The sequence below is a fragment of the Bombus pyrosoma genome, linkage group LG7 (assembly GCF_014825855.1).
Source record: "Bombus pyrosoma isolate SC7728 linkage group LG7, ASM1482585v1, whole genome shotgun sequence".
Taxonomy (NCBI): domain Eukaryota; kingdom Metazoa; phylum Arthropoda; class Insecta; order Hymenoptera; family Apidae; genus Bombus; species Bombus pyrosoma.
The window spans coordinates 17574733-17598407 of record NC_057776.1 but is presented as its reverse complement, the minus strand read 5'-3'; the positions used below and the strand labels follow the sequence as shown (position 1 = coordinate 17598407).

Genomic DNA, 23675 nt, shown 5'->3' with positions numbered 1-23675 from the left:
GTATGAACAAATATTTAATAAGTGTTAGGTAAATAATTTTTTAAATTACGGTCTTCAATGTGAATACTATGAATTATGTGTATGTATTTTATTTAGATATATGTTGAATAAAAATGAAATTTAACATTTATTTTGTAAATAGGATTGGAAATTAGAAATAAAAATCATAAAAAGAGAAATTTCATTAATTAATATTGAAACATATTATACATATGTGTTGTATAATATAATACTTCTGAAGTTAACGCTACTTCGTTATTAGTGCTTCCGTATGACGTGGTCTTAGAACGAACTGTTAAAGTACGAAAGTCGCAGTTGAAGTTATGTTTATATAAACGTGATCAAGCACTATTTTATAGCCGAAATAGATATAAAAATAAATTAAACAATATCTTTTATATAATAATCGTGAAACATGGTTTACGTATCAAATGGTAATGAAGCTAACATGAGTGAAATTTCTAACATTGTATAATGAAAATTTCTTATATTATATATGTAATTAAAGCGTTTGTTGTAAATACAATCATAATTAATAAATTTTCAGATGGAAGCGTCTTATATGGTACTCCTTTGCATTTAAAATTGTTTAGATTTTTCACAGGTATAATTTTCATGGTTATAATGTTGTAAGTAACCTATAACATTTCCTATGATTTATTAAATTGATAAAGAAGCAGATGCGTAATTGAATAAATTATTTTTATAGTTTTAAAACATTATTCAATCCTAATATAAACAAATATGGAAGCGAATATACAAGAGATTATAGACCTGGATCTGGGTAAAATTATAATTTTTAATATAACCGTAAACAAAATTTTATACTTTGGACATAATGTTAATATCATGTTTTCATATGTAGGCCACCGCGTCCACCAACTCGTAGATTAGGAAGACATAACACAGGACATACTATTGATATTCCTATTGGAGGATGTAGTAGTTGTGGTAAATAAAATAAAAGCAAAACTTTTCAACAGTAAAGTAATACCATTTAAAAATTTTTACGTGATTGCTATAATTATAACATGTTCAAAAATGAAATTACTTAAGAACTTGGAAATTTTTATAATGAGGAGATAATGAACAGACATCTTAAGAGTAATTTTATTAAATGTATTAGATTATTTTTAAAAATATTATAAATCATTATAAATATGTCACACATTAAACATGCATTAAAAAAAATAAGTGAACTTTCTATTGCAAATTAATTTATATGTACATATATATAATTACAAATTTATAGATACAGTATTATGTGAAGTCTGGTATATTTCCTGCGATATACAAATATGTAGCTACATGCATGTAACTGCAATATGTAAATACATAGCTGCACATAGTGATATGTAAAATTAAAAGTGTGTTCATAGAGTTAGGACTGCAAATACATAAATTTTTTATATTATTGTTATTTGATTTTTGTAATTAGACCAGCTGCAATAGTAGTTCCTTCTACACGTAACATAATTCTACCCAGCTGTTTGATATCCTTATATAATTCCATACAAACTGAATTTTGTGTTGTAATCTCAATAATAGCACTTGAATTTTTTGGTAAACAGCGTGGTTTCTTTTTTATCATTTCACCAGTACTTCTATGAAGTTGTGCTACTAATTTTGTAATAACAGCTGGTTGAACTAAAGATTGTTGATGAATTATTACAGGAAGACCTTTCATAATAGGTATTTTCACTGCAAATACAACAACGTGTGCTTGGAAACGTGTTGTTACAGGAACTGGATTTTGAGGATTACAAATAATATCTCCAATCGCAACGTTTTGTTGATCAATTCCAGATAATATTAAAGAAACTTGATCTCCAGCAAATGCGTTTGTTATAGATACTTCATCTATTTGTAAACCTAAAAATTAGTGTCACAAACTTTAATTGCAGGTATCCAAATATATATAAGAAAATCATACATGATTGACATACCTTTAATCATTGCAGTTTCATTTCGCGGTAATACTAGAACTTTATCACCTAAAGCTACCATGCCTGTTTCTACGTGACCAGACACACAGAATCCAGATCCTGTGCCTTTAAATATATCGTTAACCGAAAATCGAAATGGTTTATCTATATGGCGTTCAGGACACTTGAAATTATTAATAACGTTGACTAATGTAGGTCCTGTATACCTGCATGATTATACAATCACAATTAGTATATTATTTTATTTTATTTTAAACATATTATATGTTTTAAATAAATATTTAAATAATTATACCAATTAGATAAAGGTTCTTTAGGCTTTGTTAATATATTTTCACCAGATAGACCACTACAAGGAACAAAAGTAACATTATCCTTGAACCCAGCTTGTTTCAAGAATACACTCATTTTGCTTACTATTTCATCAAATCTCTCCTTTGACCAGTCTACTGTATCTAATTTATTTATTACTACTGTCAACTGTGATATACCTGTAACAAAAATTAGTCATTGTTGGAAAATTGAATAATTTCTCCTTTCCATGTGAAAAATTTGAATACCTAATGAACGTAATAATAGTGCATGTTCTCTAGTTTGACCTCCACTGTCAAAACCAGTTTCAAATTCTCCTCTAGTAGCATCTACTACTAACAAAGCTACATCAGCTTGAGTAGCACCAATAATCATATTAGGTATGAAATCCTTATGCCCAGGTGCATCTAATAAAGTAATACATTTTGTTTCTGTTTCAAATTTAGAATGCCCAACATCCATAGTTATTCCACGTTCCCTATTAGAAATATATACAGAAATCAATTAATACTAAAAGAGTCTATTGACATTGTTTCCATTAATTACCTTTCTTCTCCTGTTTCATCAAGGACCCATGCATAAGCAAATGATTGTTTCCCTATTTTTTTACTTTCTTGTTGATATTTGTGAATTAATCTTGTTGGAACTTCTCCTAACTCGCATAAAAGTCGCCCTAATAAAGTACTTTTACCAGCATCTACATGACCAACCACAATTAGATGTAATTGTTCTTTGCTATCTCCTCTTTTATCTTTATAAATCTTTGTAACATCTTTTTCTTCATTGAATTTTATTTTAGAATCCAAGTCAGGTGTCTGATGTCCTGATACTGGGGACTGGCATCGCGGGCTATTTGCGTTCGAAGAAGCTGCTCTTCTTTCCTTTGATACTATATTTTCCTTTCTTTTTACTTCTGGACTATTATAATCAGAATATGGGCTTTGAGAGCGAGGACTCTCAATACGGGAATTCAATAGATCAGTATTTTCAGTCCCGCTTATATTAAAGCCTTTTACAACAGATCGTTTCCCAGCGGGAATAATTTTCACATTGGAAGGTGTTGTAGCTTGAAATGTATATTTGGATGACAATTTTTTACCTATCATAAAATTTATTGTAGACTATTGTTATTTTGATATTAAATATAAAAAAATATGTAAAAATTTTAATATAAACATATATTATATTAGTTCAAATATTAAAAATACATTTTGAGTTTAAAAATTCACAATTTTCGCTTTAAAACTTCGGAAACAATATTTACATGAAAATAGTACTTTACAGTAAATATATATAGTCATATAAGTAAAAGGAATCGTTTTTTAATATATCATATTGCGTCATCTTACATATATATCAATTGTAACTTTTCATATATATATGTATATATGTAAACGTATATATTCATAAAATTTATAATTCAACCTTACGTTCATTGAAATATTCAATTATGACAACATTTTTTACCACAGAAACTTTGCATCTAATTCTAAATCTGTATGATACTATATATTTTGTTAAGTACGAGTGTAAGGAACTGAAAAATTAAATCTTTTTATTGTTTTATGGTGTTCTTGTTGAGATTTGAGAATTGGCTTTTTCAATTTCCATGTTCTACACAATGTTCTACCAAATAAAGATACGTTTTTTTTGGTATATGGAAGTTTAACATATTTAAGATAACTTAAATTTAATTTTGTAGGTAGCATAGCATATGGAATTTCAATATTTTCATTAGTAATCTGTAAGGTTGAAATAGGAATGACATTGTGAATGTCTTCTAATACTTCCGATTTTGTATGACTATTATCATTTGAAGTTAAAAGTGTGGTTTCTTTCAAAGTAGAATTTAAATCAATAATCCAAGGATCTGGTGATGGTGTTCGAGTACCACTTACATTTAATACTGGATCATTTTGTGACTTTACACTTTGCGAGTTATTTTTAATAATAGTGTTAGGATAATCTCTTGAAAAGGCAAATGCACTAAATAAACTTTGTTCGAGTGAATCCATAGAATCGTCTGTCTTTTTATCATTTAATATACTATCATCTATATCTTTTTGAGCAGTAGGTAAATCTAACTGTATATTATTTATATCACTACAATTATCTTTCTTAATTGATAATTTTGGTATTACAAAATTTGTCTTAGGCGACAAACTTTTTTCGTTAGAATTTGCATTATCAATTAAATTGCTATTTTTTTGTAAATGATGTGCTGTTAAATCAGCTAAGGTTTTGAATGCTACTGAATCCGAATTATTTTTGAAAGATGTAGAACTTGACAATGGGGAATTAACAAGATTACTAAACCCAGACAAAGAGGAAAATCTCATAGGAGAGTTACTAATAGCTAAGTCTTTGAAACTTTCTAAATTATTCATGAGACATACATTCTCGTTAGTACCTTCAATATTCTCTTGTTTGTTAAATGATAATTTGGGTATAATGAATGAATTAGGCTGAGGCTTAACAGATGCAGCATCTTACCTTACCAATGGTTTCAAAGACAATACATGAAACAAAAAAATTATAGGTTAAGAAATAATACTATGAAGTTATTTACTAATAAAAATATTATAATGTTGATAAATGATATACCTGGATGTGGTTCTAAATTATCCTTATTAGCCATAGATGAACCTAAAATAATTAAATTACTTTAAAAAATATGAAAGGAATACTAAAAATATACATATATATAATACACATACCAGTAGCAGTTTTCGGAGAAGATTCTTTTAATATTAAATCAAGTGCTATTTTAACATCAAAATTTGATTGAATAATTTTCTTTTTGATCTCAGACTCAGGTACTGTGTCTCCTATAACATTTTTTATAGGTTCCATACATGACATAAGCTTGCCCCATTCGATGTCTGTAAGTGTTACATTTTCATCGTTGAAAGATATTGGAAGTTCCTCATTATCTTCGTTGTCTTCTATTATATCTGGTTCCGTAATAAAGGATGCAATATTTTGTTGCTTACTTCGATCAAATAAAAATTGTTCAGCTGCAATTTAAACCATAAATATTTACATTAACACTATATTAATTACATAAAATCTGGTACGTTGAATACATATTTAACAGAAGTACCACTAGGAGATACACAGTAGTCATCTTCTACAGAATGTCCATAGACATCATCGTAACCTTCGTATTCTGTAAAGAATATGTTACGTTATATAAACTTTTTAAGTTTAATCAACAGTTTAACAATATTTAAATAGATAAAATTATCGTGCATTTATTTTATTTTCGTGTACCTTCTGAATAATTCATGCATCGTACATCGCGATGACGAGACATTTTATAAATTTCGTGCAAAAGATTGCAATAAAAATACGACAAAAAGATAGTCTTCTCTACTTTATTATTTATAATCTTCCATGTTACACGGAATAGATTCAGCTACGGCCACGGTTTATGTGACCGTGAGGTGAGCTAAATTCCGCCATCTACATTGACGACGTTTATAACAAATAACCGAATTTTCATATATATGTTATCCGATATTACGTTAATTACGCATAGTATATTCAACATGTGGATATAATTTCACTAATGTATTATTACTAACATTATCAGTAACATATATCACTTAACTCTCTTTTATTTGCATTTAAAAAGTATAAATAGCGTAACATGTATTAATACCAGTCAGTATATGTAAGTATATAAGCCTCATTTATAGTTGCATGATTCTTTTTGTCGTTATTTCAACAGAAAATAATATTTTTTATAAAGTATATACTATTATACATTGAACTAAATAATATTAAGAATATACTAGTATTATCTGGTATTACATAGGACGTATACATCGTAGAATACATAGAGAATAAGAATAAAAATATGTTAATATTCTTGATATCAATTTCAATCTCAGAGAAGTATAATTATATCATTTTTATTTTATTTATTTGCTTATACACATGGTTATCTAAATATTAAAACACTTTAAATATTTTGCAAATTTGACCTAAATTACTAGTATTCAGATATATAAACTTTGAATTTGAAACATAAAATATTAAAAGTAGGCTGTAAACTTATCAAAATTAGAGTAATAAATTTTAAGCCACTTCTAATGGTACCAAGCCACGCCCATGAGATAACATTCCTGGCTTATTGTACATATATATATATACATACTTGCAGGAAACAAGTTTAGTTCTTTCATTGCTGATTGAAGATCAATTTAATCATTTTGGGAGATATACTTTAACATAACAGACAAAAAAGATGACTTCAGAACTTCCATCTACATTAAAACATCTATTTAGGTATATATTTTTATATAAATATTTAACTTATTTTATAATATAGGATTAATATAATCTTGGTATTTATTTCATTTCTAGTTATATTGATGATCATAAAACAGAGTATATAAACGACTTAAAAGAAGCAGTAGCTATAAAATCTGTCTCAGCATGGCCAGATCATAGAAATGAAATAATTAAGATGATGAAATGGGCGGAAATGAAATTAAAAAATCTTGGAGTCACTACAGAATTAGCAGATGTAGGAAAACAAACTCTTCCAGATGGAAGTGTAATTCCTCTTCCACCTGTTTTGTTAGGAACTCTAGGGTCTGATTCTGAAAAAAGGACTGTTCTTATATATGGACATTTAGATGTTCAACCTGCATTAAAAGAAGATGGCTGGGATACTGAACCATTTACTCTTGTTGAGAAAAATGACAAATTATATGGACGAGGAAGTACAGATGACAAAGGCCCTGTACTTTGTTGGATTCATGCATTACAGGCTTATAAAGCTATTGGAACAGATATCCCTGTTAATCTCAAGGTATTTGTAATTGTAAATTTTCTATATGTTTTCTATATGTTAATATATTTCTATATATTGATTTATTTAATTATATACTTTCTATATGTTATTTTGCAATTTCATTTATTATATATTTTTTGACTGTTTAATTGTAGTTTGTCTTTGAGGGCATGGAAGAAAGTGGTAGTGAAGGATTAGATGATCTTCTTTTGGCACGAAAAGATACATTTTTGCAAGGTGTAGATTATGTGTGCATATCTGATAATTACTGGCTGGGTACCAAAAAACCTTGTATTACGTATGGCTTAAGAGGTATCTGTTATTTCCAAGTGGAAGTAACTTGTGCTGTTAAAGATCTACATAGTGGTACATTTGGTGGATCTATACATGAAGGAATGGCAGATTTAATATATTTGTTAAATACATTAGTTGATGTAAATGGAAAAATTTTAATAGATGGTATTTATGATAATGTAACAAAAATTGTGGAAAAGGAAATAGAATCCTATAAAACGATAGAATTCGATGTTGCTGAATTCAGGGACTCTGTTGGAACTAGTAAATTAGCTCATGAAGATAAAGTAAATATTTATAATTTTACTTACTACTGATATATTTTATACATTATTACGTAAATAGTTATACATTACATTATATTATATTGTTAGATTCAATTATTGATGCATCGGTGGAGACAGCCCAGTTTATCACTTCATGGAATACAGGGCGCATTTAGTGAGCCAGGTGCAAAAACTGTTATTCCAGGAAAAGTTATTGGTAAATTTTCAATTAGAATAGTACCAAATATGACTCCAGAAGATACTGTACAAAAAGTAACAGCGTATCTAAACAAAAAATGGGCTGTCAGAGGTAGTCCAAATAAATTCAATGTCAGCATGTATCATGGAGGAAGAACTTGGTCTGAAAATCCTGATCATGCAAACTATGTAGCTGGTCGAAAAGCTACCAAGCATGTTTATAATGTAGAGCCTGATTTATCACGCGAAGGAGGCTCAATTCCGGTTACTTTAACATTCCAAGAAGTAACAGGCAAAAACGTATTACTCTTACCAGTTGGTGCTGGTGATGATGGGGCACATTCCCAGAACGAAAAACTGGACATTCGTAACTATATCGGGGGCGTAAGTATACCATTGACGATGGTATAATTTATAGTAACGGTTTTACTTGAACTTAAGGATATTTTATTTTTGGTTTAGACTAAATTACTTGGAGCTTATTTGTACGAGATAGCTCAACTGTAAGGTACATATATATTGAAAACATAAGTAAGATGTGGGTTTATATTGATGTACTCAAGAATTTATTTTTTTCTTACAATACAATATACAAATAAAAATTTGGAGGGAACGGAAGTTATAAAACGCTATTTTGCGACTTACATGTATCTTTTCTTTCAAGTGAATACAAAACGTATTATCTTTAATAAAATATATATTTAGATATCATTGTTTCTGTTATTCTGGTTTTATTTTCAATACCCAAGCTGGTTGTCCTTTATCAAGTTCTGCTGGTAATGATACGATCAATTTTTCGTTACTTTGTTTCCACTGAAATTGAAAGTTAAAGTTATTATTTTATTCAATTATATTTAGTATTACTATTTGTGTAATATGAATTTAATATCTATTCAAAATATAGATACGTACTCTAATTAATAATTTAGATCCAAGTATTGAAATTTGTGTACTAGGAGATGTTTTAAGTGATCCTAAATATAATAAACCTTCATTTGGCCATTCAAGAATTATAGCATAAACTTGTTTTACGTTTTTGCTTTGTGTATACCATACGGTATTAGATAAAGTATCATTTTGTGTTATCCAAGGTTTGGTATTGTAAATAGCTTCTCCATTTATTTTTAACCACTCACCTAATTGCATAAATTATATTTGAAATAAATTTACTAACATTATACAAATAAGTACATTTTTGCATTGGGGAATATACCCATTCCACGTAATCTTTCTTCGAATATTGGGCTAATAACGCCATCCTTTGTTGGTCCAACATTCATTAATAAATTTCCTCCACAACTTACAGTAATTGCTAATTCTTTGACCAATTCTGATAAAGTCAAATACTCTGATAAAACAGCATTCCTACGAAATCCCCAAGATCTTCTATCAATCGTCATGCAGTTTTCCCATTTATGTGGTAGAAGTACTCCTAAAGATCTCAAATTACAAGTGAAATAAAGAAGCAATATAAATTTCAAGCATGTATGTTGATTATACTAAATTCAATTTACCAGGATTATAACGATCAGAACATGTGTAAAAATCACCATGATGACATGGTATATTTTGTCCCCATCTATCATTTACTACAACTGTATCTTTCACAGGACTTTCATTGTACAACCAAGCCAAAAATTCTTTTGATTTCCAATAAACATCTGGTGCTTCCCAGTCGCCATCAGACCATACAATTTCTGGCTTATATTTTTCTACTACTTCGTGCAATTCAGGAATTATCTTTTGACGAACAAAAATTTGGGTTGTAAAATTGTTATTTTTATCAGATAAATATAGAGGATTATACCATTCATACAAAGAATGGTAAAGACCAAATTTCAAATTAGTTGAATTTCTTATTGCTGTAGCCAATTCACCTAAAAATCATTAAATACAGATACAAAATAATTTAAACAGTAAAAAATTCAATTTAATAATTACCTATAAGATCTTTTTTTGGTCCTACATCTGCAGAGTTCCAACTGAACGAATATTTTGAAGGCCATAATGTATACCCTTCATGATGTTTGCTTGTTAATACAACATATTTTGCACCTGAAGCTTGAAATAATAAACTCCATTGTGTTGCATTAAAAAATTCAGCAGTAAATTCATGAGCGAAGTCTTGATATGTAAAACTAGGCGGATACCTTTGTTTCATAAAGTCACGGTATTTAGTATCAATCTGTTCTTCTGAAAATGAAAGTTTATCTTGAATTCTTTATAAATTTATATCATTTTGCAAAAAGTAAAGAATTTTGATTGAAATAAATAAATAATAATATATATTTGATTGTAATTAATAGTAACAGTAATAAAAATACCTTTCCAATTATTCCAAAACCATTCAGAGCCAAAACTAGGAACACTAAAAACACCCCAGTGAATAAAGATACCGATTTTTGCATCATCATACCAAGTTGGAAGCGGACGACTATCTAAACTATCCCATGTTGGAGAATACTGGTTTATTTCTGTTTTTATAGGCCAAAGTGTTTCATGGCTTTCTATATCTGTTGTTACTAATACATATTGATCTCTCCCCCATGTTGTATATATCATTGAAGAAATGAATAAAATGTAAATTTGTAAAATCATTGTATTGCACATTATTTATACTATTTACTGCAAATAAATTATGGAAAGTATTTACACAAATATTCATACTTTATCACATAAAAAATTAAAAATTAAGGTGGAAACCTGCTTATCGATTCCGATTTCATTTAATATATGATAAGATTGAATAACATGAATTAATTAATTTTTTTTATTTGTCAAATTTGTTGTTTCATTATAAAATATGTTAAAATAATTGATATAGATATAATATATAAGTGAATTATTATGAATACAAAATCAATACTTAAAATAAGGGAGATAAATGTTCATAAAATTACCCTTTGTTATGTTTTTTAAAAATCTTATAAATATATTTTATAAAATAGAGAAAAAATATTCATTTTTATATATGCTTCTGACATATGTACATAGTATGTAGTCGTTGATATAAATTTCATGAAATAATCTGATTTTATTAAGCCGGTAGCCATGTTGACTACTGCAAACAAATGAAAAATTTAAGAAAGTACATTGAACACTTTACCATAAGACTAATAAAGTAAGCTACGAACAAAACAACTAAATATTTTGTTATTAATTATTCTATTATAAGTTCATTTTAATATTGATCTTATCTACTGTCCAATAATGTGTCATCAAATTGTGTCAATGTCACAGGATTTCGGCAAATTCGTCTGAGTGTGATAAATTGATAACAACATTAAAATTTTGCACGTATAATACGGCAAATACGCTTTTGTGAATTTATAACATCTGTTGTAAGTAATCGTTCTCGTAAAAATTCTTCTTGAAAAGTATTTACAGCGAATTAGAAGTTAGAATATGAAACTTTAAATTTGCCGATATCTTTTAGAATCAACAAAATTCATCATGTCATCTTGGATTCCGATGGAATCTAATCCAGAAGTAAGAATTTGTATTTTCATCATAATCATTAAGATGAAAAATATATATGTATAATATCTTTTTACATAATTTCATTTCTTTGTTTTAGGTTATGACAAAGGTAAATCATAATGATTTTTCATTATTGATATTGATATTTAATCTTGTAATTATGTTATAAATAAGTCTTTCATTTTATTTAAAGATTAAAGACAATACATCCATTTATGCATTAAATGATTTATTTATGTTATTGTAAAGTAAACTTGTTAATAATTTTGTAGTTACTAAACTTTATAATTCAAAGATTTGTTTTACAGTTTTTACATAAATTAGGCGTAGCAAAAGATTGGTCTGTTGTTGATGTTTATGGTCTGGAACCTGATCTGTTGGCACTTGTTCCTAAACCAGTTGTTGCTGTTATTTTGCTATATCCTTTATCCAAAAAGGTTTCAAAATAAAGATTATATTATTACATTTTATTGTATAAAGGTTGTAGTTCTAATAATTTTATGTGACTTAGGGTGATAATAGCTTAGAAGACAAAGAATCAGGCGCTAAAGAAGAAGATGTAAGTACTCCTAAAGATCCAGAAGTTTTTCATATGAAACAGTACATTCATAATGCCTGTGGTACAATTGCATTAATTCACAGTGTTGGCAATAATCGAGACATGTAGGTATTTCGGTAAAAATACAGAATATTAATTTGTTTTTCAACAGATATCATATGTTGTAAATTGTTCAATTTACTTTTACAGTATAGATCTTCAGGATGGTTTTCTAAAAACCTTTTTAGATGATGCGAAAAATCTTTCTTATATGGAATGTGGGAAGCTTCTAATGGAATCTGATGGTATTAGTATCACTCATAAAGATGTGGCACAAGAGGGTCAAACAGAGGTATGATCTTCTTATTTTTTGTGTACTTACAGAAATAAGTACTAATCGAAAGTATTTGGTAGGTACCAAGCGATGAAATACCAGTGTACCATCATTTTGTAGCACTTATACACAAAAATGGAGTTTTATACGAATTAGGTGAAAATTTTAATACTGCTGTATATACTTATATAATTATTTACATAGTAAATAATTGTATAAATACTAATCTATAAGAATATTATATTATGTACATATGGGATATTTTAGATGGACGTAAACCTTCTCCTATTAATCATGGTACAACTAGTCCAGAAACACTGTTAGAAGATGCAGCACGTGTTTGTAAAGAATATATGGCTCGTGATCCAGAAGAAGTGTGCTTCACAGTTCTTGCTCTTGCTAATAGCGATGCAGGAGCATTGTAACTTAATAAATACGATGTAGCATATCCATTTTAAGATAACTGTTGAAATAATTTATTTTGTACATTATACGTGTACGTCTGCTTTTTATATTGCATTTATTAACATTTGCTTATTACTGTATTATAATATGGATATTCGTGATACAAGTAAAACATATCTATTTTATGGAACGATAAAAGCATAAAAATAATTGAAATCGCATAATAGCGAAACTTTAATAGTTTTATATCTTTTATACTAATTTTATTATATCATTTTTTTATACTATTTTTTGACGAATAAATGTGACGCGAATATTTTCATAAATTTCGACTAATAAAATATGAATATAAATAAATAAATATATATATATATATCACTATCAATAAGTACACATCAATCTTATAGTAGTAGTTGTGTGACAGTTGTTTGTATCGTTGTTTATAAATATTCGCTCTAAGCAACTAAAAATATGTGTATCTGCACTTGCTATACTTATTAAAAATGTCTTTTCTAGAAGAAACAAAATGCATCTAGTATTCAATTTTATCATACAATAATTCCTACTTTTATATCAATTATTTTTAAAATTTACGTTGCATCAAAGTAAAACATTTATAATTGATAAATTAACATTATTATAAAAAATAATTTGTACGATTTAATTATTTTTAAAAGTTTAGATTGTTCAGCTTTCTACGTTGTATTATCATGTTAATGACTCATGTTCTTCAATAAAATTTTTCCAGAACCTGGATGTAGATAAATAATTATTTGTTTTTGACCTAGTGAACCATTCATATCGTGGATAGATGTTTACGACAATCAACGTGTACACGAAGTACGTGTATACAGAACATTTGATAATCCTTGTACAATTAAAATACTTTTGTTTTATTATCTATTATCTGAGGTCGAAAAACCTGTCGGTCACTGACCAGAACCTAGTAAAAGGCCTAGTTATTTTAGATCCTCCTCTGAAAGTGAGCATCTTGGCTCCACTCTCTAAATAGTAGTCTAAAAAAACACGAAATAGATCCGTAATTGATTGTTTATTTACTATATCTTCCTATTTCTTGCATGATATGTTAAAATTATAAATAAAACGGGGGACAAAAACTTAAAAAATAGCATCGTTGCAAATTATTATCGCTTTGATTCGAAATGAAGTAATTGAAGAATGTATACAAAATGACGATATTGATAACAAACATTTAGTGTGCATTAGTCATTGTTTGTCATTTCAGTCTGTTTTAGGAAAAATTTTGCGGTGGAAAATTTTCTGCGATCACTGAATCGTTTGATCTTTTTATGGGAAAAACGATACATAATGTCCAATAAATTTCTCAATATGTTGCGAAGGACGAGACGATGCACATTTTCTTTCATACCGGCTAATTCTTTAGCAACCATATTACATAAGGATGTTTCAATTGTGAACGATATCAGCGTGCTGTGTGATAATTAAAAAATATATCAAGAGTGCACAATAGAAATAACCTATTAAAGTAAGGAGTCTCGCATTGTTCTTTATTTGTTTCTTTACGAAATTTTTCTTTAATTATTTTTAATAGACGATAGATAAAGAAAACAATCAATCACTGCACAATATATTGCACAACTTTCTGGTTATTAAATTAGAAATTACAATTACTTTGTTCTTTTAAAGGATGATTAGCGTCGAATTAATTTCCGAGGCAAAAACAATTCAGGAATCCTCAATAAGGAATTTCCAATCGGAGGTAAAAGGATCTTATTACACTTGTACAAATATAGAATTCGATAGTGGTAGGCAAAGAATTCTATTAGTTCAACTCCATTTACTTGGACAAGCGCTACGTCATTGGAATGGAAAATTTGGAGCAAAAAGATAGAAAGATAAAACGTATTTCGTGCAGAGCTGAGAAAAAGGTCTTCCCTAACAAAAGGTACATGTCTCGTTCATAGACCATAAAAATAATAAAAATAATAGTGGATCTAGGATTTACAAAATCGAATTTAAAATGGAATAAAACTTTAAAATGAAACGTATATGTGTATAAACAGACAAAAAAGCTATCAATACGTTATCAATAAAAGTATGATCGATATACGCATACCAAGCGTTATCACTTGAAAATGTAATATTAACATTAATCTGTCGAATGACTGATGCGTGAGTGATGACTACTTCTACATTTTCATAAATAATAGCTTTTTTCCCAATTCCACGATGATTGTACATGATACTTTCACCGATAAAATGTGAATGATAAAACGTGTAAATTGACTTTTTCAAACTACATCGTATATCAGTATCATCGATAAAATTCTCAACGAAGACAATTTATTAAATCTGCATGGTCAAGATATAATCAGACGGTAAAGTAGCTGCATCGCATTATGCTTTGACAGTGTCATATTGTAAAACTATTATCGCGGGAACCTATAGGAATCCTATCTCATCGAGTAAGTATAATTCATTAATTGTAATAAGACTGATAGTTTCTGAAGAATTTCCAAGTATAGGATAATTTTTTGAGATTGATAATTCACGAGGAATTACTAAGAAATATTTCCCTTTCGCGTTCTAAGTTTAATCCTTTGTCGATGCGATTTATTGAAGGTATAACAAATAATTTTATCTTTGTTTAATTTTTTGTTTTAGGAAAATTATACATTATATAAGACAAGGATAACACACATTTAGGGTATCAACGAAACTTTTATTTACCAATGTTCATACTTTTATGAACATAACTAACAAAGATGCAACTTGACAAGACATTTGTTTATCCATTATGTATTATAATATATTTGCGGTATTTTATATATTTTTGCACGTTATACGCATTCTGTGCATTTCTGTACTTCCAAAATTTCCTACAAATGCATAAACAGTCGCAATTTTACGACAAGCATGCTATTATTTCACTTTAGGTTAGGTATCTCATTCTCCGCTTCGACATAGTGTCCGTTAGATTCTAATGACACAGTCAACTATCAAAGTCTCAGAAATTAACGAAACATGTCATGCACAGGTACTTATATTATGCATTCGTCCATGGCTGGTTGGGTTTAAGGTCGTCCCACGCCCATAAAAATGTTATTATACATGTACAGCCTGGTTTCTACCTACCATAGTCTGTATATCAGGTATGAGAAGATACAGTTGGACAAATTATTCGTTAAACAGATATGACTGATATATCGATGAATTCTTCCTGCAGACACAAGCAAACCAGTTTGATCCTCTTATCGTAGATATTTCATCCTCTTATCGTAGATATTTCATCGAGTGGATAGAAAAATTAGGGAACGTTGGGAAAGAGAGGAATAATTCGTAAAGGTATGTTTTATTACTACACAAAGATGAACACGCGATGCTACACTGATAGTACTTGAAGGCATTCTAATACATGATAAGAGCGTAATAGGAACTTGGATTGGTTATTATTCGCACGCAAAGTGGTAATCCAACGTGATTATATCGCACGCGATAGCTCAGGCGAACATTGAACCAACTAAAAAGGTTCTTCTGGAGGTCGAAGAGTCCTTAAAATTTGTATTCGTGCCGCAAGTATTATACTGTACATATGTGGTTCACAATACCGAACAAGATGTTCATGAGCTCGCAGAATCTTTAACGAGATCGTCTTTTTATTTTCTGTTTGATTCGGCATAAATTCAGCGATTTACTCGAATTTTTATATAAGAGCTAAGGGATGGAAATTCGTAACGTTTCGTCATCGAAGAGATTCGAACTTAAATACGAAGTTCTTCAAACATATAGATTTCCAAACAAGTTAGGAATAAAAGAGTAAATTCGTTGGTAAAAGAACGAATTCTTAATTTGCAGATCTTAAAGTACGGACTTCCGAGAAAACCAACTCCGATAGATCCGATGGAGGCGACGATCGATAAAACCTTTTCGAAGATCTTGGATTAGAAATTTCTCTAAACTAATACGCAGAACACTTGCACGACGATTTTTCTAAATCGATACGTAAAACAGAACTGTTAACGGAAGAAGTGGAAAATCAAACGCTATGAGAAGATCAATTCCAACGAAACCAATAATCGATAAGATCTTTTGGAACGTCGTAAATTATAAATTTCCGAAAAATATCGCGAATCGATAGAACGCGAGTGTTTAAAGAACGAGAAGTTGGACGAAAACAAACAATTTCTTAATTTCTCGATTTAACAATTTTGCAAATGTGTCCTAATCCCTCGACATCTCGATCTCTCAATTTCCCAATTTCCTCGGTCACCACGATGTTTCCGAGAAATTCGAATCGCTCGAGACAAAATATCACAAATGTATAGAAACGTTGGTTCGATTGAAGCAGGCCATTCGGGCATGTTTACGGGTCAGAAGCACGTAGACGCAAGGAAGAAATCTGACCCTGACTTGTTCGAGGTGTTCCGGAAGCAAATTTTCCAGCAGTTGAATGTCTTCATTGACCCCGGGCAGGCTGATAAGCGTGTGTATACAGAGTATGAATGTATACACAGACAGAGTTCGCGCCATCATGGACGAAATTCAGCAGCCGTGAGTATTTCGCCGACGATGATAGGCAAGAATGACACCGGTTGGGAGACAAGCAGCGGCAAAGAGTATTAGCAAGTAGCGAGCGGTCTTTGGTGGTTGGTTCGAGTGTTCTCAGTAGCACGACTCCGTTTCAGTCGCGCGGAAGCAGCCGACCGTTGCACGTGTTCACGGACCGGACGATAACCGCCACCATCTATGGGTTACCAGTACCCATTCTCACATCTGGATACTTTGAATTGACCACGAGAAAGTGAGTACCGGTTCTTTGTCATCTCTTCGTATGTAAACTGTCGGTTATAAGTATCAGGACATTTAAACTCTCTTCTACGATAATCGATCAACTGATAGATCAACGAATTTGACAAATTGCGAGTAGCAGGTCATAGATCTTTCGTAAGTTTGTATAGCTTTAATTTTTCTTATTTCGTATATTATTTATCGTATATTATTGCTACTTTTCTTGTTGTTGTTATTTAATATTATTTAACGTAGCTTTTAGTCGACTAGGGTAAAATCGTTCTGACGTGATAATAGTTTGTCAAGTAGCGATATTAGTGAATCGAGTTTCAATAGTACAAGTTTCCGGTTGTAAATCATAGATTTCTTTTTTATGAGTTTATTATTTCCTTCTGAAATCTTCCTCGTACAATAACGTAAGAAGTAATAATAGCAAATTGACAAGTTTACAAGGCGTAGGTTATAGAGTTTCTTCTACGAATTTTATAATTTCTCGTTGAACTTCGATTGTTTTGCTATCCGAGTTGTTAACGTTATACGAGGATGTTTTTGTCGATAATGTCCTACAAAATTTCGTCGATAATATCGGTTGCTATTGTGCAAGTGCTGCTTAATTTATTCCAACAAATTTCACCTTATTTAGTATGTTACGTTTTAACGCAGCGGACGATTACAATATGACTTTGTATTTTTAATACGAAGTAACAGATCTGTAATAAAATAATTCGGTGATAAAAAGTCCTGATATGACGTACGACTGCCAGTCTACATATACGTATTTATGTAGTATCGTTATACTAAATTTTTCTAAAACGATCGATGAAGAAATAACTGACAAAAATGAATCATCAAAAAATGAAATTCGGTGTCCTTTTATAGAGAGTATTAAAACTAGATAAGTTGGGTATAATCGTAGGATCTCTTTTGCGATTAGAGAATAATTTGAATTGGCTTAAATTGACTTAAATCGTGCAATGGTATTATTGTTATTTATTTGATAACGACGTTGTGGTTAAGGTTCAGATAAGATTTCCTAAGAAGCTTTACTCGTCTTTGTGCGTTGAGAGAAAAATTAAGCTTTACCTTTTTATCGTTTCCTATATATTCGTGGTTTATCGAAACTTTATTTACTAGAAGCTTAAGTTTACTATAAGTTTACGATGCTTCCTAAATCCCTGCGATAAAACGTTTAACGCAATTCTTCCGAACAACTCGCAATACGATAAAATGTTCCAACGCAGTTCTTTGACTTTTTGAAATCCTGCGAATAACTAACTCGTCGATACAACATTTGTTTTAGGTTAGATTTACGCGAATTCATATTCCTGCGAATGTAATTAAATTCCTCATAAATGCAACATTCGCCAGTTTAACCATACTATGTATATTGGGTCGTTCTATTATTATCTTGTTCCATAACTACAAAATGGATCGTACATGATTCGATAAAACGATATAAAACAAACAACGTTGCGCATCCATTATTTCCTCGTGAAACGAAAGAAACCTTCGCGGCAAATTAATATGTATAAGTACGAGTCGCAAATATCGCGAATTTACGATATTGAACACGTTAGTTTGAACAAATAAGACGTCCTTTTCGTGATTGATAACAAACAGTATCCTTCATAGAGAGCACAGATGTTTCAATCGATTTTAGTGGAGCACAGATCGATCTTAAAAAGAGCGATTGAATTAACTTTCGTATGAACAACGTTCGTTAGGGAGATCAGTCGAGGTGAATAGCGTCCGCTGGGCTAGTTGCTCGGTTTGATTTAAAGAAGGTTTTAAATAAACTGACTTTTGATCGGGACGACGCGATTGCACCGATAAATCGTCGCTTTTTTTTTATATTATTTACGCAACTTAGGTGCTCGTTTCACCGTGTGAAAGATGATCGGGCGTTAGCTAAGAAAAATTATAATCGACGAAAAGTCTTCCATTCCCCTTCTCGTACGTTTCAACGTCTTTTAACAAGAGTAGAAAGAACTGTATCTAATAAATCACGAAATTATGAACATTTATCTATAGCTATACATCTCTGTTCACGTCGAACAATTTCGCATAACTTACCGAATATTTTCAGCTTTCCGTATCAAAAAGTAGCGAAGAAGTATAAATACGAAAGAGCTGTTACCTTCGGGAAATAGTGAAAATCGAAAGTCAATGAGATATTTTACTGGTATAATATCACGGTTAATTTCGTCTCAGTTATTACTCTTTAAGATTTCGTTCTCACCGTACGTTCCGATACATTTATTCGAGCAGTTAATTGTAATTCTGTGAAGGTCTCGGTAGTATCGTAGAAACGCGTAGGTTCGAATGGCATCGATGAATTAAAACTGACTGCGAAAATCATCGAACGAACGTGTTTAAACGAACGAGGGAGGCGCGTTTTTCTTTACACACTTGCAAGTCGTTTTATGTTTATTCCATGTACGAAGTTGATTTTGTTCGATGCTTTTGTACATATTTGAATGTACAGGCGTGCATTTAACTTGGTTAAACTACACACACTAGTCATGTGAAATATGTCAAGTGACAGTCGGCGAAGTTATGAGTCTCTGTCGATGTTGACTGTTTGCATCACTGCCACCATCATTCATAAATATAATTTATGTTTACATTCCGCATTTACGATTCTCTACAGTCTATATCGTCTCGTTCGAAGAGTAACATGTCTCGAACTTTGTGGATTTTGATTGTGAAAGTAAGTTATTTATCAGCGTGTATTAATCAACGACTAACGAACAAAATTACGCTATTCGACAAGCGCGATATTACGACTAACTAATTCTAATATTCTTTGTTCAGATTCTGTTTCTCTAGATGTGTTCGTAAAAGCACAAATCCGTATAAACTATCGACCGCATAGAAACGTGTCTAGAGAATTTTTTAATTTAATCATCTTAAGAGAAAAGCAACGTATTTTAACACATTTCGGTCTATAATAAATTTTCCATTCGTTCTTGCCTTGACAATCGTACAAATTTATATCGTTGCTGATCCAGAATACACGTCTGTTATTAGGTTGGTAACAAAGCGATTGCGGATTTTGTCATTACCACCTATTGACAAAATCTGTAACCACTTAGTTGCCAACCCAATAGGTGGCAATGACAAAATCCGCAACCGCTTAGTTGCCAACCCAATATATTCGATCCGCGACTATCGATATTCAAAGAAGCGAAATTATCGTTAGACGACGATAAGTCGAAGCTTCTCTCTTGACAGTAGAACCGTGACGATCTCGTGACAGGTTTTCTTATACGAATTATACGATACTCACAATGGTATATGAATGATTTTATTGATATTTTCATTCAGAATTATCGATTATCTTTTTCTTAAGCTTTTATTACCGTTGCTACCTTACCTGGACAAGGATGTAGTTATACGGCAATTAAGATAAACGCGATTATCTGTTACTGTTATTTAATTTCGAGACGTAGCTACCATATCGATTCCGCGTGTCAAGATTCTACGTTAATGCAACTTGTATCTTGTACAGATAACGGTTTTCGAGGATTATGTACAGCGATCTTAACAAGGTGTGAATTGCATCAAGCATTTTTGAATTTTCAGACATACTTGAAAGCAATGCTGTCATCAGATAGTCGGATTTTCGACGAACTACATATCTTTACTTTTCTTTCTCCTATCTTGTCCGCGTTCGCGGCCATTTTAAATCTACAATTGATTTCTATTAACTCGTTTGACAGATGAAAATATCTAGGAAAATATGATTGTGTTTTTATCCGAGTAAAAGTTAATGTTAATTCTACCAAAAGTATTTCTAGCATCTATCTTTGATAATTGCATTTAGATATAGCATTTTTATGGAAATGTCTTTTAACTTAGAAATAATTCCTGTACATAAATCAATACCTACTGCTATTAGTGATACTACGATGTATCATGATTATTATCACGATCATTACTACCACCAATAATGATAGAAATATGCAAATTTCTATTGTTCTTGCAAACTCCGCGTGTTAAGATCATTAACACGTTGCACTTCGTATTTATCCCACTACGTTACGAAGCCATTGTGCCTCCGTCATTATCGTCGATGGTCCATTGTTAACGTTTGGCAATTATCCATATCGACTATCAATTCGTTGGATTACCTAATAAAATTAAAAATAACATTTAATATCTAGTTTCTTTCTTTTTCGTATTTCAATCTTATCCTTGAAACGTTCGATCGATTTGCTCGTAGGAACACGAACAAATACAGTTCATACAAAATTTAATGCACGGGTGTTACATTAATATCGCGTTAATCGAACAAGAAACATTACAATTGTTTCATTTAACTTGCAAGAGAAACCATAGAACTTGCATTCGTTCAAGATACGCTCGATTATTCTCGTACCTTTTTTGTTTTCTCGTTTTACGAAATTAATCGACAAAAGAAGCATCTGTTGAGAAATATCGATAGTTAATTTGACATTTGTGCAATCTTGGCTGATGTATCGCGACACGTGCAAGAAACGTGCTTTGTATTGCGCCGCTCAGACAGCTCGCAGCAACTTTGCATACTTTTTGAATGGATGGAAAAGAATGCGAGTTTCCTATATAAACAAGTCCAAGGATAACAAGTATAATAACGAGTACGTAGGATTTCAGTCAATGATCCTGTTTATAAGAAAGTCGTATCGATATGTTCGTCGAAACTGAACAAGGTCGTTGAATTTTATTATATTTTTCCATGATCTTAGATAGCGACTTGTCGTTTTGTTTATTCACACGAATATTCGATGCTATTCGCGTTATTATCAAAGCCGCGTGTTCTAAGTCTCTGAACAGCAATCCATCGTTTCAGGAATTAAGTTTATCTCCCGTTCTCGTTTTTCTACGTTGCTTCTCTTCTTCGTATAATTGATATTCTGCTTATCTGTATATTTGAAAAGTTGCTCAATTAAATAACAAACGTTCGTGTTTGTAAAATTTCACATTGTCCTTGGAACTTTACTCTTATCGTACAATATCGTGTATTTTAGCACTGTTTTGATAACTCGCTGCGTTATTTGGTTGGTAATCGACAATTAGGTGTGTCGAAAGCTACGAATATTTGTGTTTCAGCTTTAACTCTCCGTAATATTCCATTCTCACGCTACGCGTCATACCATGATACCTTCCAGTCTATTTCGTTTATCTCCAATTTTCGCAATGCTTCGGTCAGCGAAAGATTTGAAAGAAATTCAGAGTCGCTTGCTAACGTCTCTACTTTGTTATCCCATGATTTCCTAAACTAATAATTAAAACAGCAAATTCATGAAACTAAAGGATGCAAATAAATTCTACGGAAAGGAGTAGGAAAGTTAACGTTTCAAATATTTCACGAGTCGTGCGTTTAACAAACGGCGAAACTCGTCCTTGTGACTCGTTCTGCAATGTGCAAAAATTTCTTCTTTTTACTTATCGTCGTATTAACGATTCAAGGCTCTTTAATAACGACTTCCTGTTACCTTCTGTGTCTGATATTCCGCTTGATCTATCGAGATAACGCGTAGGATTCAGTAAAACGCCTGCTGAAATAATCGTGACGAAACGGACGAGCAACGAGTTAATTAGATAAAGAGATCAGAGTGCTAGCCTAATTTCTTATCGGTTCCTTGTTAGCTGGAATTGTTTCGTTGGTCAACGTCCACGGATGTTCAATAACAAGAACAGTCTCGACCTCGATCGAGCCAAAAAGTGAGAAATCTGTAATTTTCCTCGACGGCCGCGACCATCTTTCACGAATTCTCTTATCAAATTGACTCTCGGTATACTTATCAGAAATAGATCTTTATCGTGGGAGTAATAAGCTACACGTGAATCATCCTTCAATCTCGATCTGTAATTTAATTACGGATATACTCGAGAATCATCCGTGAAAGCAGCCAGATATGCACTTTCATTTTAAAGTGTCATCCTGTTTTGCATATGAAAATATTGAAAACCGTACGATAACCCGACTATGTGTGTGTCACTGTTCGATAATAAATAATTAAATGTGATATTTTGACTGTACACATAGAAACGCTACATGTAGAAATAATTGTAATAAAAATTAAAATAATATAATATATATATAAGAAAATATATAAAAATATAATATATATATATTCCAATCTCATTTTCAACATACAATTTTTATTACAATTATATATGTCGGAGACGAAGGAACACCGGAGCCTTCCTTTGGAACTTTGGGAAAAAAAAATTAAACAATTATCATTCGACCCGATTGTACCTGTTCGAGATTCGTGACAATGGGCTCCAGGCGACAACCAGTCCCCAACGTAGCCGCGGTCAAGGGATGAACGTTTGTTTA

General features: G+C 30.9%; 6 protein-coding genes across 16 annotated transcripts in view; 4 read left to right on the top strand and 2 right to left on the bottom strand.

Annotated features, from left to right (window-relative positions):
• The first annotated feature begins 36 nt into the window (after positions 1-36).
• Positions 37-3195, top strand: LOC122569284 (selenoprotein K-like). 2 transcript variants are annotated; one of them, XM_043730098.1, is made up of 5 exons: positions 37-434; positions 548-629; positions 710-784; positions 866-951; positions 3058-3195. In XM_043730098.1, the coding sequence occupies exons 1-5, from the start codon at positions 416-418 to the stop codon at positions 3075-3077; spliced, it is 282 nt and encodes a 93-aa protein (XP_043586033.1). In that variant the 5' UTR covers positions 37-415; the 3' UTR covers positions 3078-3195. The 2 variants fall into 2 exon arrangements, with proteins under 2 accessions (XP_043586033.1, XP_043586034.1); XM_043730099.1 differs by lacking the exon at positions 3058-3195 and having other exon boundaries at positions 866-1199.
• Positions 1196-5704, bottom strand: LOC122569275 (HBS1-like protein). Of its 2 annotated transcripts, XM_043730066.1 has the most exons (10): positions 5532-5704; positions 5362-5427; positions 4976-5275; positions 4863-4904; positions 4669-4746; positions 2805-3357; positions 2507-2736; positions 2242-2437; positions 1947-2152; positions 1196-1872 (listed from the first exon to the last, which is right to left on the bottom strand). In XM_043730066.1, exons 1-10 carry the CDS (start codon positions 5572-5574, stop codon positions 1418-1420), a joined length of 2169 nt encoding a protein of 722 aa, XP_043586001.1. In that variant the 5' UTR covers positions 5575-5704; the 3' UTR covers positions 1196-1417. The 2 variants fall into 2 exon arrangements, with proteins under 2 accessions (XP_043586001.1, XP_043586003.1); XM_043730068.1 differs by lacking the exon at positions 4669-4746.
• LOC122569277 (cytosolic non-specific dipeptidase) lies at positions 5686-8531 on the top strand. 3 transcript variants are annotated; one of them, XM_043730073.1, is made up of 6 exons: positions 5686-5704; positions 6427-6551; positions 6630-7080; positions 7218-7643; positions 7731-8204; positions 8283-8531. In XM_043730073.1, the coding sequence occupies exons 2-6, from the start codon at positions 6511-6513 to the stop codon at positions 8325-8327; spliced, it is 1437 nt and encodes a 478-aa protein (XP_043586008.1). In that variant the 5' UTR covers positions 5686-5704; positions 6427-6510; the 3' UTR covers positions 8328-8531. The 3 variants fall into 3 exon arrangements, with proteins under 3 accessions (XP_043586008.1, XP_043586006.1, XP_043586007.1); XM_043730071.1 differs by lacking the exon at positions 5686-5704 and adding an exon at positions 5713-5934; XM_043730072.1 differs by lacking the exon at positions 5686-5704 and adding an exon at positions 5928-6011.
• Positions 8364-10861, bottom strand: LOC122569278 (alpha-L-fucosidase). 2 transcript variants are annotated; one of them, XM_043730074.1, is made up of 7 exons: positions 10721-10861; positions 10145-10445; positions 9762-10013; positions 9335-9697; positions 9034-9252; positions 8733-8956; positions 8364-8633 (listed from the first exon to the last, which is right to left on the bottom strand). In XM_043730074.1, the coding sequence occupies exons 2-7, from the start codon at positions 10428-10430 to the stop codon at positions 8541-8543; spliced, it is 1437 nt and encodes a 478-aa protein (XP_043586009.1). In that variant the 5' UTR covers positions 10431-10445; positions 10721-10861; the 3' UTR covers positions 8364-8540. The 2 variants fall into 2 exon arrangements, with proteins under 2 accessions (XP_043586009.1, XP_043586010.1); XM_043730075.1 differs by lacking the exon at positions 10721-10861 and adding an exon at positions 10524-10544.
• Positions 10848-13343, top strand: LOC122569282 (ubiquitin carboxyl-terminal hydrolase). 2 transcript variants are annotated; one of them, XM_043730092.1, is made up of 9 exons: positions 10848-10941; positions 11061-11161; positions 11257-11309; positions 11398-11409; positions 11609-11737; positions 11812-11963; positions 12049-12190; positions 12253-12328; positions 12440-13343. In XM_043730092.1, exons 3-9 carry the CDS (start codon positions 11274-11276, stop codon positions 12595-12597), a joined length of 705 nt encoding a protein of 234 aa, XP_043586027.1. In that variant the 5' UTR covers positions 10848-10941; positions 11061-11161; positions 11257-11273; the 3' UTR covers positions 12598-13343. The 2 variants fall into 2 exon arrangements, with proteins under 2 accessions (XP_043586027.1, XP_043586026.1); XM_043730091.1 differs by lacking the exon at positions 10848-10941 and having other exon boundaries at positions 10966-11161.
• Positions 13344-17198: 3855 nt separating this feature from the next.
• The window catches only part of LOC122569348 (proton-coupled amino acid transporter 1), a 45533-nt gene continuing 39056 nt past the window's right edge, over positions 17199-23675 (top strand). For 3 of the 5 annotated variants that reach the window (XM_043730257.1, XM_043730255.1, XM_043730263.1), the window contains exon 1: positions 20010-20057. In XM_043730257.1, the coding sequence (XP_043586192.1) occupies positions 20025-20057 (33 nt within the window). In that variant the 5' untranslated portion in view covers positions 20010-20024. Of the gene's footprint in view, positions 17361-20009; positions 20058-23675 lie in introns of those variants that run through there. The other 2 variants (XM_043730259.1, XM_043730261.1) reach the window with 2 other exon arrangements.